This window comes from Taudactylus pleione, unplaced genomic scaffold, assembly GCF_031769625.1.
Source record: "Taudactylus pleione unplaced genomic scaffold, aTauple2 ptg000015l, whole genome shotgun sequence".
In the NCBI taxonomy this organism is placed as follows: domain Eukaryota; kingdom Metazoa; phylum Chordata; class Amphibia; order Anura; family Myobatrachidae; genus Taudactylus; species Taudactylus pleione.
Window position 1 is genome coordinate 8,933,273 of NW_028284417.1, and position 17,250 is coordinate 8,950,522.

The following is a 17,250-nucleotide window of genomic DNA, read 5'->3' on the forward strand; positions in this document are numbered from 1 at the left end:
AAGGGTGGTATTGCTGAGTCTTACCACATAAGGTGGTGGTAGCAAATTCACAAACATAACTTAAGTGTATTGGATGCCTTTCTTACAACAAATGTTATTTTTAAGTGCAGAAAAATGGGGTTATGTTCTGCGCCATTGTTGTCTGTGTTCTATTTTATAAAAGATAGAGACAGCAAAGATAGAGGACACTTGTTTTTTATCCATTGTTTTTATATTTATCTAGTTGTGAATTTTAAGGCCAGGATCTTTATTTACACTTCATGTGAGTCTAAATTGCCAACTGTCACACAAGCGATTTTGTTTCACCTTTTAGAATTTCTGAACGGTTGAACATGATGGACCTGTGCTTATGTACCTATATATCTAGCCCAGCTTGAGTTTAGCAATCTGTGTAAGAATTATGTAATAGTCTGTAACAACCTAAACATCTTACACTCAGAGGTTCTGCTCTTAACGAATAAAAAAAAAACATTGCTCATCATTAGACTGCAAACTCGATGGTCATAGATAATGAGACACAGGTTGGTAATCAGTGGGTAGCAATGCATCAGTTTTTGTTTTTCACCAGCAGATATATGACTAGACATAATTTCAGTGCTATACGTCTGGATTCTGGTAATACATTGCTGAGAAGTATCTAGTGTGCCAGATGAGGATTTATGGAATGTAAGACACGGTTATCCTTTACACAGCTGCAAGAGAAGCTGCTGGCAGATCACTTTAACAGCTGTGCTTGTTTTCCTCAATTCAATGGAGCAACATTAACACCAATACTGACTGCATACATGCAATTTGTTGTAATGCAAGATTGTTATTACTAATCAGCCTAATCCCATTCTTAATCCATCATCAGTGTAAAAGGAAGTTGATCAGCTTCTGCCTTTTTACCCACCTGTGTTGCATAACCAGATTTGCTTGTCTGTTTTAATGGAAGAGCAGATTTTTTTATTTTGTAAGTTTGCAAACTGCATTGAGCTATTCTAGAGGTGGTGACACATGTTAAATGATTGCCATTTTCCCTGGAAGACACTCACCTCTTTGCTTATAGTTAACCAAAGAGGTGCAAATAAAAATAACATGTATTTTAATGGACTAGCAATATTTTAGAAAATGATTTGTAAAATTTTCAAAAAAGGGTTAGTAAAACATTTACGATTCTCATATTTTATAAAACTGCAAAGCTCAGAATTATTCCCGACCATAACACACTAATAATAATAAAAAAAAAAAAATGGCAATTTTGTGTGTTTTGTTCCTTGTGAGCCGCCAGGATAGAACAGACGCCGGTCATTGCCAGTAGAATAGCATCGTCACAAATGAGCTTTTCAGCAAGCAGGTTGATTGGGAAAAATTCCAGGACTCACAAAGGAATAATCTTGAAATAAAAAAAAAAAAAAAAAAAAGTTTTTTTTTTTGCACTGTTTTAATGTCCAAGATTACTACCTCTGTAAGACTTAACTGATGTTCAATAATATGCTAGTTATTAATGTAGGAATTCTCTGCAGTGTATCTTTCTGTTACTAATGTTGTTTACAGAGTCAAGATTTGTATTTTTCATTTACTTTTTTATTTGGTATGGGAAAACAACAGAATAAATGATAGAATTTGCTTCCTCGTAGTGATTGCTGTTATGTGGTGCACTGTGTTTTCTTGTTGGTCTGAATGTAATTTTAATAGTTTTGCATTTTGTTTTATTTCAGAACACTATAATGTCCCGTGATCAGATAGAGAGAGAATATGATGGACTTGTGAAGAGCTCGGGGCAGCTCCTCAATGCCCTACAAAAGAGGAAGAAGGAGGAGGAAGAAGCTGAACGTTTGCGTCGTATTCAGGAAGAGATGGAGCGGGAGAGAAAGAGACATGAGGCAGAAGAGGAACTGCGGAGGAAAGAAGAAAATGACAGGCGACTGTGAGTATATATAGTACATTCAATCAAATATTGGTTTTCTATTATAGATATGTGTGTGTGTGTGTAACAATATTTTTTTTGTTACAGAGTGGTTGTATAGATTGCTATTACTTATTTTCATATAACCATTATTTCTCTTCATTGATGTTTGTAGCAAAGCTGAGATTGAGGCAAAAAGAAAACAGGATGAGGAAGACCGCAAAAAGAGGGAGGAAGAAGAGAAAAGGATTCAGGTATTCCTTTCACCATAATACAACATTCAAAAGTGCTATACTACTGAGCAGTTCCTCATTTTTTTCTTTAAAGAAAAAGTGAGCCTAGTTATTGTGATATCTAGACAGTAGACACCTAATCAACTGAACACATTTAATCTGCTAATTGTTCTCAGGAATGTGTCCTCTCAGAATCAAAGCTATGCTCTTTAATTACCAATGACTGTCCTCTCTGTGCAGTTCACTAGTGTATCTTCTACATTTCTAATCCTCGCACTGTTTGATGGCCTATCTCTACTTCTCTGTTTCTGTTTATCATTCTAAACTTTTCTCTGTTCCTGCTCCTAGCACACTGCTCAGGGGTAGTGCTGTAGTGCTATCAGAAATACCAGATGAATGAGCGAGGGGTAGAGAGCGTATTGCATAGCAGTGAAGACAGTAGAAATTGAGGAGCAGTAATAAGAGTGTACTGATGGCAATAGTGTGAGCAAGAAGGGAGAGGGAATTCACGCTTCAGTGTGACGAGATGAGCGATTCCCATTCAATTCAATGTGTCAGCATGGGATTGCTTGAGCATTAGAATTGCTAGTGTTTTTCTAGATGGCAGCTCGTTAGCCTTTAAAGTCCCTATGGCAGCACCCTTTTCTCCATCACTGAAGGGGAAATATTTATTGTAAATGATGACAATTTTTAATTGTTTAGTCAAAGATGACTGAAATATCCTTGTTTGACTAAAGTCTTGGTAGCATTTGTGCAGTATAGTGTCAAAGCAGTCTACTGCTTCATTTTGGCAATAAAATGGTGCATCTCATGTGTTATAGAACTTAGTGGCATTGTACAGTACCTAATTATTTTTAACTTTTTGAAAAATCACAACTGTGGGGCTCACAGTTCAGGTTTTCTCAGTTTTCATTCTTTTGCTCCTGTAAAATGTTATCTTTCGGATTGAATACATTTGATTACAAACCTGATTTTGCCTTTTGTGCTTGCATGTGAAATGGGATGCTGGGAGTGTCAGAACACACCAATCCCTATGTTAGAGTGTGTGTCTGGGCCTGTGGTGCAACGAGGAGGGGGGGGATAGGGGGCAGTAGAGTGGGGCACATGCCCTGGGCGCTGTCAGACCCAGCAGCGTGGAGAGCGGCGCTGTCCGCCATCCAGGGCAGTGCGCTCCGCACCACTACACACTAAAACGAACACACCGCTGCCGGTGTTGGTGTGTTTGTTTTAGTAGCCAATAAGAGTCAGACAGACTCTTATTGCCTGCTGCACCCAGGGCTGGAGCTCACTCATAAGCTCCGCCTTCCGGCTCCCGCAATGGGTAAAGGGAGAGACATCATGACGTATCTCCCATAATGCCGAGCGGGATGGGAGGAGAGGATGGCAGCAGGCTCAGGATCGGGGATTCAGATAAGTATAATTGTGTGTCTGTGTGTTTTATGTGTAAGGGGCACTACTACTGGGAGCACGGTATAAGGGGCACTACTGGCGATGCTGCATTAGGGGCATTACATAAAGGGGCCCTACTGGGGCACTGCAAAAGGGTCACTGCATAAAGGACACTTCTGGGGGCACTGCATAATGGGCACTACAACATAGGACATTGTATAAAGGTCACTACTACAAGGGGCATTACATAAGAGGAACTGCTACAGGGGACATTGCATAAGGGGCACTGCTACTGGGAACATTTCATAAGGGGCACTGCAGCTTCAGGACTGGACTTCATCCTTTAAAGTTAAAAGCTGGGTCCTTATAGAAAAGGCACGTTGTATAGCCTATCCTTTAGTTGATCTTCTATGGATACCTAAATCTTTACATCCAGTTAGCCCCATGATTCTTTCTTCTACTAAAGCCTCATTAGAAGTTTGGTATAGGTTATTATTACACTTAAAACTGGTACTCTTCCTTACTGCTAACCTCTCCATTCTAGTCCTTCACTATTTTTACCCACAGTAAAATGGGACAAGCAGGTTTAAAGAGACAAGTTACAATAACCCATGTTGGTCAGGGAATTAGTAAGCAGCCCTGGGTCAGCCTGTGGTGAGGACCTATTGCTCCTCACGGAAAGGTGATTGGAATCCACTTCAGGCACTTGGGTGAGGGGATTTGTTGCAAAAGATTACGTTATAAACATGGCTTATCTCTCACAAAACATTTTTTTACACAAGTCTGCTGGCAAATCCAAGAGCATGTTAGAAGCTGGACAGGTCATTTAGGCCTATTCTAAATTTGTAGTCCCTGAATGTTCGACATGGAATCCCTGAGATCTCTGGCTCTCAGCAGCTTGAAGCAGGTGGAAAATTTTGGTGTCTATGGACATTAAGGGGCGTATTCAATTAGCGACGAAAACAGCCATTTTTTTCACCATAGGCGGAAATGGCCTTTTTCGACAAAAAAAGGGTGATATTTTCGCCAAAAAACAGGCAAAAACGCAATTGGCGGAAAAAAAAAACTGGAGACAAGTTTTCTCCATCACAGACCAGGCAAATTAAAATGCAAAATCCCTATTTTTTGCTAAAAATGTGGGGATTTCTTTCAGAACCCTTTGGACACCTCCCCCCCCACCTAATGATAAATGACCAAAAAACTATTTCGTAATTTGCGCACTTTGGCGAAATACGACCACGCAATTTTGGGGAAAAAAAAAATAAAAACCATTGAAAATATTAGTAAGCAATTTTTTTTTCAGGAACTTACTGTTCCACGTAAATTGGGGGTACGTTAAAATGGGTGCAAGTATATTTTCGTGTAGTACAAACGCAGTTTTAAAACCCATAAAAAGCCGCCTGCTGCGACCGCATGCGATGTTTAAAATACTTCACACATCCATACCGTCCCCCAAAAAATCAGCCCCAATGCATTAAAACCATTTTCCACGTTTTTTTTGGGTTTTTTTACCCAAAATTTGCGCGGTAATTTTTTGCCAAAGTGCGCAAATTACGAAAAAAATTCTGTTATTTATCATTGGGGGGTGTCCAAAGGGTTCTGAAAGAAATCCCCACATTTTTAGCCAAAAATAGGGATTTTGCATTTTTTTTCACCTGGTCTGGAATGTAGAAAACTTTTCTCCAGTTTTTTTTTGCTAACTGCGTTTTCGCCTGTTTTTTTGGCGAAAATCGTCCGTTTTCGCCTATGGCGAAAAAAACGTCAGTTTTCACCACTGATTGAATATGGCCCAAAGGATGCTTATCTGTATGTCCCTATCTGGGAGGGACATCCGTACCTTCCTAGGTTCACAATTCAGACGCAACAGTACCAGTTCAGGGATCCTCCACTTTGCATTGCCATCGCTAAAAGGTGATGTGGGTGATGACAGTTCTGCTCAGGTCCAGGGGTGTAATGGTCATCACTTATTTAGACAAACTTTTAATGATGGTCAGATCCCCAGAGGTTTTGTTGAAACATATTAGAAAGAAAGAGAATACCCTGGAGTTGAATGGTAGGGGCATAAACTGTGACAAGTCTAAACTGAATGTTTTTTGTAACTAGGCTTCAGTGGTTTGTTTCTCACAGAAGTCCAGATTCTTTCACTGCATTATCTTGTTAGTGCATGATTGAATGAGGGTACTGTTCAAGATGTTTTCTACGTGCAGTTTGCCCAGTTCGTTGACAACCCTTTCAGATCAAGTAGCTTAGGGAGTGGTGCAAGTTTAGTCTCCCAGTACAACAGTCTGTCTCCTGAGCAGGGATCATCCCTTTGTCATCTGGGAATGGATCATTGTGACAAAGGATTGCCAGCGTCAGGTGTTGGTGGGCAGTTATCCTCCAGTCCACATTCTAGGGCAGGTGGTTTCCAGAGGAGTCTGCATTTTGATCAGTGTTGGATACATTGGGGGTGGTCACAGGTGTGCAAGAGGACGGTGGTCTTTAAATAGTAAGTGTTCTCAGGAGCAGCTTGGAAATGGTGTAACCCATGCTCCTAGTATTGCAAATGCAGGAAAAGTTTACTTAGTTCTGTACCTGCCATATATAGATGGCATTTGAGTGTTGCAATGTAAAATTATGACACAATGGTAAGCTATAGTAAGGATATTTTTATTTGAATTTAGTGTTGATTAATAGCTACAATAGTGACTAGAGAAAACATCACCTGAAACTATGGAGCCACATGTAACCAGGACTAGGTGCACATTAGTATCCTAGTTAGATCAATAGCTGAAGCTGTCGGACTAATGCTGATAGTCAAAGAAATTGGGCTATTACTAATAATAACTCTGGAAAAGTAGGACAAGGTACAAACATACATAAAATACAATATAAAATACATGCAAATGATATAGTACAATAAATAAACATTGAAATGATTTTAAATACAAAGGTGGTGGTGAGTGGACTCATGATCAATCTGTTGGAATTTTGAGCAGTGGATGCTCTGTCCCTCATTAGGGGTTAAACTGTGGCATATCTGAACTATCATGGGAACATCAAGAATGCCCAGGGACACCATGCATATTATGCTTTGCACAAATAAAAAATATTCAGGCCCTAGCAGTTTTATGCTTCCCAGGCATAGATAGTTGACAGGATGATTATTACCTTGATTGCCTCCAGGCTAAACTTCCAGGTAAAGTACTCATGCTTCAGGACCATGGATCCAGGAGCAAAGTTGGCAGATGGACTGCTCTTCTCTTTGTGTTATGCTCCCATTCACCTGCTTCCTACAGTAGCTATGTTGATGAAAGTCCTTAAAAAAGTATTTTGAGAGTCAGCCTGAGTTATTTTGGTGGCCCCGGATTGGCACAGGAGGTATCCACATCTAATGAGCATGCTAGATACCACTCTGTAACATCTTCCTCCATGGCAAGACCTGCTGAGCCAAGGACCTTTCCAGTATTTAGATTTGTCTCTCGCAGCTTAAACACTTGGGCTATTGAGGTTGCATTATTAAAAGTCAAAGGGTTTGCTGACAGTGTGGTTCAGCCATGCTAAAGGCAAAGATGCCAGTTTTGGCCAGAATTATAGCTGGGTCTGGAAGACTTATATTGCTTTGTGTGAGCAGAACATTTTCCTATATCATCTTATAAGTTGGCAAATTTACTACCATTAGAGTCTGGAGGCAAGGTTATGCCTTGCCTCCCTGAAGGCTAAAGAAAACTAGTTTTGCTTCCTGAGGTCCAAACATTTTTTCAGAGCATTCTTCTTCATGTGTAATCTGTTTTTGTGCCCCAAGTTATCTTGTGGGATTTGTATCTGGTTATGTAGGCTTTGTAGCATTTTCCTTTTTAGCTTCTGGAGCCAGTGGACTTATAGATGCTAATCTGGAAGGTGGTATTCTCTTGGCCATCTCTTCAACACATAGGGTCAGTCCTCATGCCAGTCGCTTTTTCTCATTTTTCATGAGAATAGGACAGTTTTGAGGGCTAAACCTTCTTTACAGCCTAAGGTTGTGGAGCCTTTTTTTTCCATCATTGCATTGTGTTAATTCCTAAATAAGGACTCTCTCCATTCTTTGGGTATGGGTTTTTTAGATTTATGTACAGAGGACTAAATATGTTCTTTGTATGGTTGATCTCTGTCCCATGTGACTTCCATAAAGGAATCGGAGAAAAGGATTTAACAGGAAGTACAAACATTTTATTTTTCATAAATATACAGTACAGTATACTGCTATAGCGATAAGAGGATTGCACAACCCTAGTTACATAGACACATGGTGAAAAGTTTCTCCAATGTGGTCTACCCTTTAGTATGCAGTATAGGGAAAAACTGAACTCCAACAAAAAAGAAAATATGGTATATGACTTCAATAAATAAACTTACACCTAATAATATGTATTTATCTATTCCTTCATGGTCAAGCTACGAACAGTGTTTTTATTGTATTGGACTCAAACATGAGCTATAGCAGAAATGGTAAAGGTATGCTGGCAACTGATCCTAAAGCTGGCTGGACTTTACCTTGTAGTAAAATGACCCGTGTGCAATCAAAAATGAAATAATTGTATGTGCTTCATAGAAATGTACTAATTAACAGTTCTACTTAAGTCTTGGTTTAAAATTCACCTATACAGTGTGAATAAAGTTTTTAAAATATTGATGATGGTCTGAAATGAGTTGAACATAGTGTGTTCTGAGCTGATTTACATTTCTGGCTGAGGGTCGAGATAGAGCTTAACATTATTTGAATTTCACAATTCAAACAGAATGCCATTGCTTGCTTCAGGCTATGTCTTGATTAAAATAGCAGTAGTGGTATTGTTGCATTGGCAAGGACATAAGCAATATGGAATACTTTCATACAACTGAAGAGTTCTCGTGCTGCGATTTCACAGATAATGTCCCCTTTCTCTCTGGGTTTATAATATGCCCTATATAACTGATACAAGTGCTGTCCATTTACTGCAGATCTTTGTGTTTAACCACAATTTCAAACCATGTGCTCTGTAAACATTATGGTAATATTATCCTATATACAGGCAGAGGTGGAGGTGCAGCTGGCCAGAGAGCGAGAGGAAGAGTCACAGCAGCAAGCTATTCTAGAACAAGAGCGCAGAGATCGGGAGCTTGCCATGAGAATTGCTCAGAGTGAGTCTGAGCTAATCAACGAGGAGTTTGGTCCAGATGCATCATTACGCAGGTATCTCCAACTTTCTTTCTCACAACCACATCGCTTTGTGCATGTGTCTTGCTAGATTAATAAACAATGACACAGATTTAGGTATGTTCTTTAGGCTGTTGTATTATAAAGGATGTAGTGGGTATGCCGGCCGACAGGATGCCGGGCATCGATATACCGACGCGGGAATCCCTCCACCCACCAAAATGCAGATGCCGATGTCCCGAAGGAGATCAGGATACTGGCGTCGGCATCTCGACCGCTGGAATCTTGTACAATGGATCCGGGTAAGTATTCGCTGTTATACGGGGAAGGGAGAGTTAGGTTTAGGGACCCCTGGGGGGAAATTAGGGTTAGCCACCCCCAGGAGGGTTAGGGTTAGGCTGCGGGGAGGGGGGTGGTGGTTAGGTTTAGGCAGCACTGGGGTGAGGTTAGGGTCAGGCACCCCCTCTGGGAGGGTTAGGTTTAGGGTGCGAGAAGGGGGGTTAGGGTTAGGCACCACCAGGTGTAGGTTAGGGATAGGCACCCCCCCGGGAGGGTTAGGTTTAGTGCGCGGGAAGGGGGGGGTTAGGGTTAGGCACCACCGGGGGGGGAGGTTAGGGTTAGACACCTCCCAGGGAGGTTATGGTTAGGTACCACTAAGGGAGGGTTAGGGTAGGGGGAGAGAGTGTGTTAGGTCACTTACCACCACCATCGGGATTCTCCACCTTCGGGCTTACACTGTCGGGATTTGAACCAGTGGCTAGTTAGCTGCCAGTATTTCATACCCAACCGCTATTATAAGATATAAACTCCATGTCATCACTTTACTTCTCACTAAAATCTTGTAAAATGACACACTAGCATCAAAGTTCTTATGTGTACTGACCTGGAATGGCAATGGGGAAAGAGATGCTCTTTGACTTAGATGATCTTCCTAGTCAATGTAATATACTTGCTGTGTTTATCCCTACGGAGCACATGTTGTAGAAAAAGAATTGGCTTGTAATTGTATCCTCGATGACTAAATGCACTGTGCCCACTGTGATTAGAGCAGGTTAGGGCATGATTGAATGGTTCAATATTTGATTTCACTGCTGTGAAAGTGGTGCCACACTTACATAACAATAACCAGGTTTATGGCCCTAAGGTGTATGGGCCAGCTATTGCCTTCCACTGTTTATTGCCTTCCCTGTTTCTGGTCAAGTACACACTTAAAAACATGTATGACAACTTGAGCAAAGGAAAACGTGATGCACAAAGCAATCAGGTGCCACTTGTGTAGACAATGAAAGCTTTGAGGTTGCTATTGGTAACACCTCCTTTCTATCTCACTCCTGTGTCTTTAAAATGTTTATAATGACCCTACAAATGAAAACATTGCTCTTTAATAGTTGCAATATTTCTGAAAGTGACTTTGTTGATAATTGTAAGTTTTATGTGGAATTATTTATTTCACTTTATACTGAGCCTGGAGCCAGTTTTTAGTGAATATATTAACCTTATAGCATCATCAACTCTGGATCTCCAAGTACAAAGCAAAGAAGATTTAATCTCTGCTATTCTTATCTCTCTTGGTCTTGAAAGTAACACACAAAGTATATATGTAAGCTTCAAATTCCCAAAGGGATTCTTTTAAGTGGGATCTAGTTTATTAGGATATTTTTCTTTCTGTTCACTTATTTAAAATGTTGATGTTATTTATGTGGTGTGATTGTATTGTCCTTGGTACTGTATATATTCGTTCTGTGTAAGTGCGCAATGAACTGTAATTGGTGTGACTTGTTTACAGGTCTGCGTGTTTGTGTTTGATTAATTTATCGTACTACATTTTTGCTCCCTCTGATTGTGCATTGACTCGTGATACACGCATGGTGTGCCATGGTGGAGCGTGTCTTGCTTATCTAGGGGGAGTGAAGGTGAATGCTTTAAGTCTTTACAGTCTTATGGTCACAAATTAATATTTGTGCTATAATTTTGTTTTAGTTTTGCTTAGTTTCTGCTTTTATCACACTTTGTATTGGCTCTCTGTATGTTAATTAAAAGTATTAATGTTAAAATGAACTGATCAAAGATAAGTGAGAGCTTACAGTGTTATTTGTTTTCTCTTTGCAATAATATACAAACTTTTTTCAGAATCCATAAGTGAAATACAAGCTCTTAGTAAAAATATGAACCCTTCGTTTATTTGTTAATGCTAGTTGTAGTTTTGTCAACTCACACCGAACAGATCCGTTCGTTCCTTAGCCACACCAAAACTCTAATCCCAAGTACCTAGTACACTATAAAACAAGTGGACTAAGGAACAAAATTGAAGAAAAAGTAGCACAATCTAGGGTAAAAAGGCGCAAAATAGGTCTGATACGAGTGACCTGCGCCTGACATCTTTATACTTACGGTAATCTGCGACTGTATATTGGTTCCTTTGCTACAAAAATACTGATCCTAAGTACCTAGTGCACTATATGAGTGCTAAGATGCAAAATTGAGGAAAAAGTATGTAGCACGAGAATCACTACCCACGTGTCGTGTCGGGAATCTTGTGCCATATTGCACAAAAAGGATAAGTGTACAAGAACTAGGGGTGTGCACCGGCCACTTTTCGTGTTTTGTGTTTTGGTTTTGGATCTGGATCTTTCTTCGTGTTTTGGATCTGGATTGGTTTTGCCAAAACCACCCTTCCGTGTTTTGGGTTCTGGGTTTTGTGTTTTGGATCTGTATTTTTTTGAAAAAAAGCATAAAAACAGCTAAAATCACAGAATTTGTAGGTTTTTCTGCTCCTATGCTATTATTAACCTCAATAACCTTAATTTCCACTCATTTCCAGTCTATTCTGAATACCTCACACCTCACAATAGTGTTTTTATGTCCAAAAGGTTGCACCGAGGTAGCTGGATGACTATGCTAAGCGACACGAGTGGGGGGCACAAACACGTGACCCATCTAGGCGTGAAACTGCAGTGGCAGACAGGATGGCATTGAAAAACTAGGCCCCAAACTGTACATAATGCAAAGAAAAAAAAAGAGGTGCAAGATGGAATTGTCCTTGGGCCCTCCCACCCACCCTTATGTTGTATAAACAGGACATGCACACTTTAACAAACCAATCATTTCAGCGCCAGGGTCTGCCACACAACTGTGGCTGAAATGATTGGTTCGTTTGGGCCCCCACAAAACAAGCTGGCAATTAATCTGTCCCTGCACAAACTGGCTCTACGGAGGCAAGAAGTCGTCCTCATCCTCCTCATCCACAGATTCCTCACCCTCTTCAGTGTTATGTACATCCTCATCCTCACAGAGTATTAATTCGTCCCTGCTGGCACCACAGGTCCCTCTGTACGTTCTGGAGGCTGGTCTCCCTGGAAGAGTTGATCATTCATTTTATGAACATCATCTTCTCCACATTTTGTGGAAGCAACCTCCTACGCCTTTCGCTAACAAGGTTCCCGGCTGCACTAAACACTCCTTCGGAGTACACACTGGAGGGGGGGCAACTCAGGTAAAATAGAGCCAGTTTGTACAGGGACCTCCAAATTGCTTCTTTTTCCTGCCAGTACAGGTACGGACTGTCTGACATGCCTACTTGGATGCTGTCACCGATGTAATCCTTTAACAGACAGACGCACGCTTGTCGCTGCTGCTTTGAGGATTCAAGTGCGGCTACAGCCCACACAATTCACAAAGACAGAAAAAAAAAAAGAATAATTTTATTGTTTGTGGAGCACACTTTGAGGGTTACACCACCCTCTAACAGACAGACGCACGCTTGTCGCTGCTGCTTTGAGGATGCAAGTGCGGCTACAGCCCACACAATTCACAAAGACAGAAAAAAGAAGAAGAATATTTTTATTCTTTGTGTAGCACACTTTGAGGGTGTCACCACCCTTTAACAGACAGACGCACGCTTGTCGCTGCTGCTTTAAGGATGCAGGTGCGGCTACAGCCCACACATTTCACAAAGACCGAAAAAAAAAGAACAATATTTTAATTGTTTGTGTAGCACACTTTGAGGGTGTCACCACCCTTTAACAGACAGACGCACGCTTGTCGCTGCTGCTTTAAGGATGCAGGTGCGGCTACAGCCCACACAATTCACAAAGACAGAAAAAAGAAGAATATTTTTATTGTTTGTGTAGCACACTTTGAGGGTGTCACCACCCTTTAACAGACAGACGCACGCTTGTCGCTGCTGCTTTAAGGATGCAGGTGCGGCTACAGCCCACACATTTCACAAAGACCGAAAAAAAAGAACAATATTTTAATTGTTTGTGTAGAACACTTTGAGGGTGTCACCACCCTTTAACAGACAGACGCACGCTTGTCGCTGCTGCTTTAAGGATGCAGGTGCGGCTACAGCCCACACAATTCACAAAGACAGAAAAAATAACAATATTTTAATTGTTTGTGTAGCACACTTTGAGGGTGTCACCACCCTTTAACAGACAGACGCACGCTTGTCGCTGCTGCTTTGAGGATGCAAGTGTGGCTACATCGCACACAAGTCACAAACACATTAAAAAAATTTTTTTTATTTTTTGGAGCACTTTGAGAGTTACAACACCCTTTAACAGACAGACGCACGCTTGTCGCTGCTGCTTTGAGGATGCAAGTGCGGCTACAGCCCACACAATTCACAAAGACAGAAAAAAAAAGAACAATATTTTAATTGTTTGTGTAGCACACTTTGAGGGTGTCACCACCCTTTAACAGACAGACGCACGCTTGTCGCTGCTGCTTTAAGGATGCAGGTGCGGCTACAGCCCACACAATTCACAAAGACAGAAAAAAGAAGAATATTTTTATTGTTTGTGTAGCACACTTTGAGGGTGTCACCACCCTTTAACAGACAGACGCACGCTTGTCGCTGCTGCTTTGAGGATGCAAGTGCGGCTATATCGCACACAAGTCACAAACACATAAAAAAAATAGTTTTTTATTTTTTGGAGCACTTTGAGAGTTACACCACCCTTTAACAGACAGACGCACGCTTGTCGCTGCTGCTTTAAGGATGCAGGTGCGGCTACAGCCCACACATTTCACAAAGACCGAAAAAAAAGAACAATATTTTAATTGTTTGTGTAGAACACTTTGAGGGTGTCACCACCCTTTAACAGACAGACGCACGCTTGTCGCTGCTGCTTTAAGGATGCAGGTGCGGCTACAGCCCACACATTTCACAAAGACAGAAAAAAAAAGAACAATATTTTAATTGTTTGTGTAGCACACTTTGAGGGTGTCACCACCCTTTAACAGACAGACGCACGCTTGTCGCTGCTGCTTTGAGGATGCAGGTGGAATCTAGACGGGATTTGGAACCGAGGACACACTACCTCCATCAATTGTCTAAATCCCACTGCACTAATGTCGGATACCGGACGCACGTCTAACACCAACATAGCAGTCAAGGCCTCAGTTATACGTTTTGCTTCAGGATGACTGCTGTCGTACTTCATCCTCATCGCTAGGGACTGTTGGAGGGTCAATTGTTTAGTAAAAGTAGTGATGTTCCTACTTCCTCTCTGGGATGATGAACAACTCCCAGCAGCAGCAACAGCACTAGTAGGAAGTGGTTCTTGATCTTTCCCTATTTTATTTTTATCAGAGAAAGTTTGGTCCTCCATTTATGTTATATTGATATATATACGTGCGGCTAAAGCGCACACAAACACAGAAAATATTTTTTTATTTTTGCTGGAGAGTAGTGCACTTTGTGGGTTACACCACCCTTTAAGAAATGAGCCAGCCGGCTCTTTACTTATGGGACACAGGCGCACGCTTGGCGCTGCTCCTTTGTTGATGCACGTGCAGCCACAGTGCACACAAGTCACAAACACAGAAAATATATATTTTTTTGGTTTGGAGTGTACTTTGGGGGTTACAGAACCCTTTAACGGTCAAGCCAGCCGGCCCTTTACTTATGACACAGGCGCACGCTTGGCACTACTTTGTTGATGCACGTGCGGCTACTGCGCACACAATTCACAAACACAGAAAATAATTTTTTTTTTGGTTTGGACTGGAGTGTACTTTCGGGGGTTACAGCACCCTTTAACGGTCAAGCCAGCCGGCCCTTTACTTATGACACAGGCGCACACTTGGCACTACTTTGTTGATGCACGTGCGGCTACTGCGCACACAATTCACAAACACAGAAAATAATTTTTTTTCGGTTTGGACTGGAGTGTACTTTGGGGGTTACAGCACCCTTTAACGGTCAAGCCAGCCGGCCCTTTACTTATGACACAGGCGCACGCTTGGCACTACTTTGTTGATGCACGTGCGGCTACTGCGCACACAATTCACAAACACAGAAAATAATTTTTTTTTTGGTTTGGACTGGAGTGTACTTTCGGGGGTTACAGCACCCTTAACGGTCAAGCCAGCCGGCCCTTTACTTATGACACAGGCGCACGCTTGGCACTACTTTGTTGATGCACGTGCGGCTACTGCGCACACAATTCACAAACACAGAAAATTATTTTTTTTTGGTTTGGACTGGAGTGTACTTTCGGGGGTTACAGCACCCTTTAACGGTCAAGCCAGCCGGCCCTTTACTTATGACACAGGCGCACGCTTGGCACTACTTTGTTGATGCACGTGCGGCTACTGCGCACACAATTCACAAACACAGAAAATATATTATTTTTTTAGCACTTGGGGGGAGCACCCCTGATGGACAGAGCACCCCCTGGACAACACTACAGCACCTCTTTAGGACTGGGACACTGCACAGGACTTTGGAGTGGACACAGCCCCTATGGAGAACTGACTGCACAACACAGTCCAGCCAGCCCCTATGGACTTTGAAGTAGTGGACACAGCCCCTATTAACAACAGCAGCACAGCACAACACAGCCAGCCCCTATGGACTTTGAAGTAGTGGACAACAGCAGCACTACACTACACTACACTACACAGCCCTAACTCCCACCCTCCCTCTTCACTGTCCACAGCCGAGTGAGAAAATGGCGCCGACGTGGGTACCTTATATAGGATCCAAAACCCGCGAGACTCGGAAGGCGGGATGATGACGTTTTGCCTCGATTTCAGATCCGAGTCAGGCGGGAAAAGTCGAGCCTGATTCGGATCGGACTCGGATCGGGGGGGCTCGGGGGGGTTCGGATTTCAGAAATCCGAACCCGCTCACCCCTAACAAGAACACATGTGTATACCCCAAATAGATAAAACTAACTTACTAGGAAGTTTAGGGTTATTACTATTATAGTTCCCTTATATAGCGCCACTAATTACACAGCGCAGTACAGAGAATAATTGCCATTCAAAGGAGGCACTGTGCCATTGGAGCTTACAACCTATATTCCCTAACACACCTGTGTGCTTGCACACACACACCACACAAAACCCGTCTACGTGCTGAATATTCTTAAAAAAATGAAACATATACGCAAAACACGTGTAGATAGAACCATTTTATTTACGATGTTTCTGCATGGGAGAGAAACTTGTCTCTGCTTTCAAATCAACACCATAAAATAGATCATAGCAGGAAGAAACTTGTGAATTCTAAAGCTTCCTATTTTTTTGCAGCCTGATGATATTGCAAAGCGAAATTTAACTAGTAAACCATTAATATTTATACTTCTTAATTTACCCAAGTCTCATTAGCACTCCTGTGACATTAGGAGAGATCTGTTGTTCAGTGTTACTTTGTGAGGTATTTGAGGGCCTTCTCTGTGCAGTTTGTAGACTTCCACTGTGGGTTCTGAAATTTCTGACATAACTTGTGTGGTCTGTAAAGATAGCGGTTTAATAAATGCGTTTCATGTGTGAGAGAGCTAATCTCTTCCCGGAGGAGAGAAGACCTGAAAGAAATACATGTTGGCAGATGCTGCTTTAACTGAAAAACAAGGTCAATTTATATTGCAATGAACAAAGTCCATTTGCTTTACAGTGTGTCCATACATTTAGACATATGATTATAGTAGAAGCTAATTTTGAATACTTATCATAATTTATAGAAAACATAGTTTTCAAGCTAGCAACACTAGTTATTTGCAAAGATATCAGAGCTATGCAAAGCTGAAGATGAAACCCCAAGTACTATCCATTTATACCATTCTTAGCAGTTACTTCATGTGGTTGCTGGAACATGGAACTGTGATAAGCAGTACAGGACAGGAGATCTAGATCCTTTTTTGCACATGTGCAGTGGATAGCAGGCGGACCGCAACTGACGCGAGGGGCTCCAGCAGCTCGGGCAGCTCCTCCAGCTGGTAACCATAGTTGCCTTCTCACTTGGAATGGCCCAGGGACTCCCAGATAATTTGAGACCTCCCACACTAACCTTTAAAGTCAGTGGGGATATGTCATAAAAAATTACCTTTTAGGCTATACGTATAAGATGTACAAGTTATGAAACAAAAAAGCAGTCTGTGTTTAGATTTGGGTCCCATTCCCAAGATATCTCATTATGGTATGCAAATAACCTGAAATACAGAAAAATCCGATATTCAAAATACTTCTGGTCACAAGCACTTTGAATATGGGAGACTTAACCTGTACACATTTGTCACAGCCACTTGAATGATGTACATCAGGGGTGGGGAACCTTTTTTCTGCTGAGGGCCATT

General features: G+C 41.6%; 1 protein-coding gene across 4 annotated transcripts in view; it reads left to right on the forward strand.

Moving 5' to 3' along the window:
• The window catches only part of MYO6 (myosin VI), a 305,891-nt gene that overhangs the window by 257,387 nt on the left and 31,254 nt on the right, over window positions 1–17,250 (forward strand). For all 4 annotated transcript variants that reach the window (XM_088471590.1, XM_088471596.1, XM_088471603.1 and 1 more), the window contains exons 26-28: window positions 1,701–1,909; window positions 2,064–2,142; window positions 8,541–8,701. In XM_088471590.1, coding sequence (XP_088327716.1) covers window positions 1,701–1,909; window positions 2,064–2,142; window positions 8,541–8,701 — 449 coding nt within the window. The remainder of the gene's footprint in view (window positions 1–1,700; window positions 1,910–2,063; window positions 2,143–8,540; window positions 8,702–17,250) is intronic.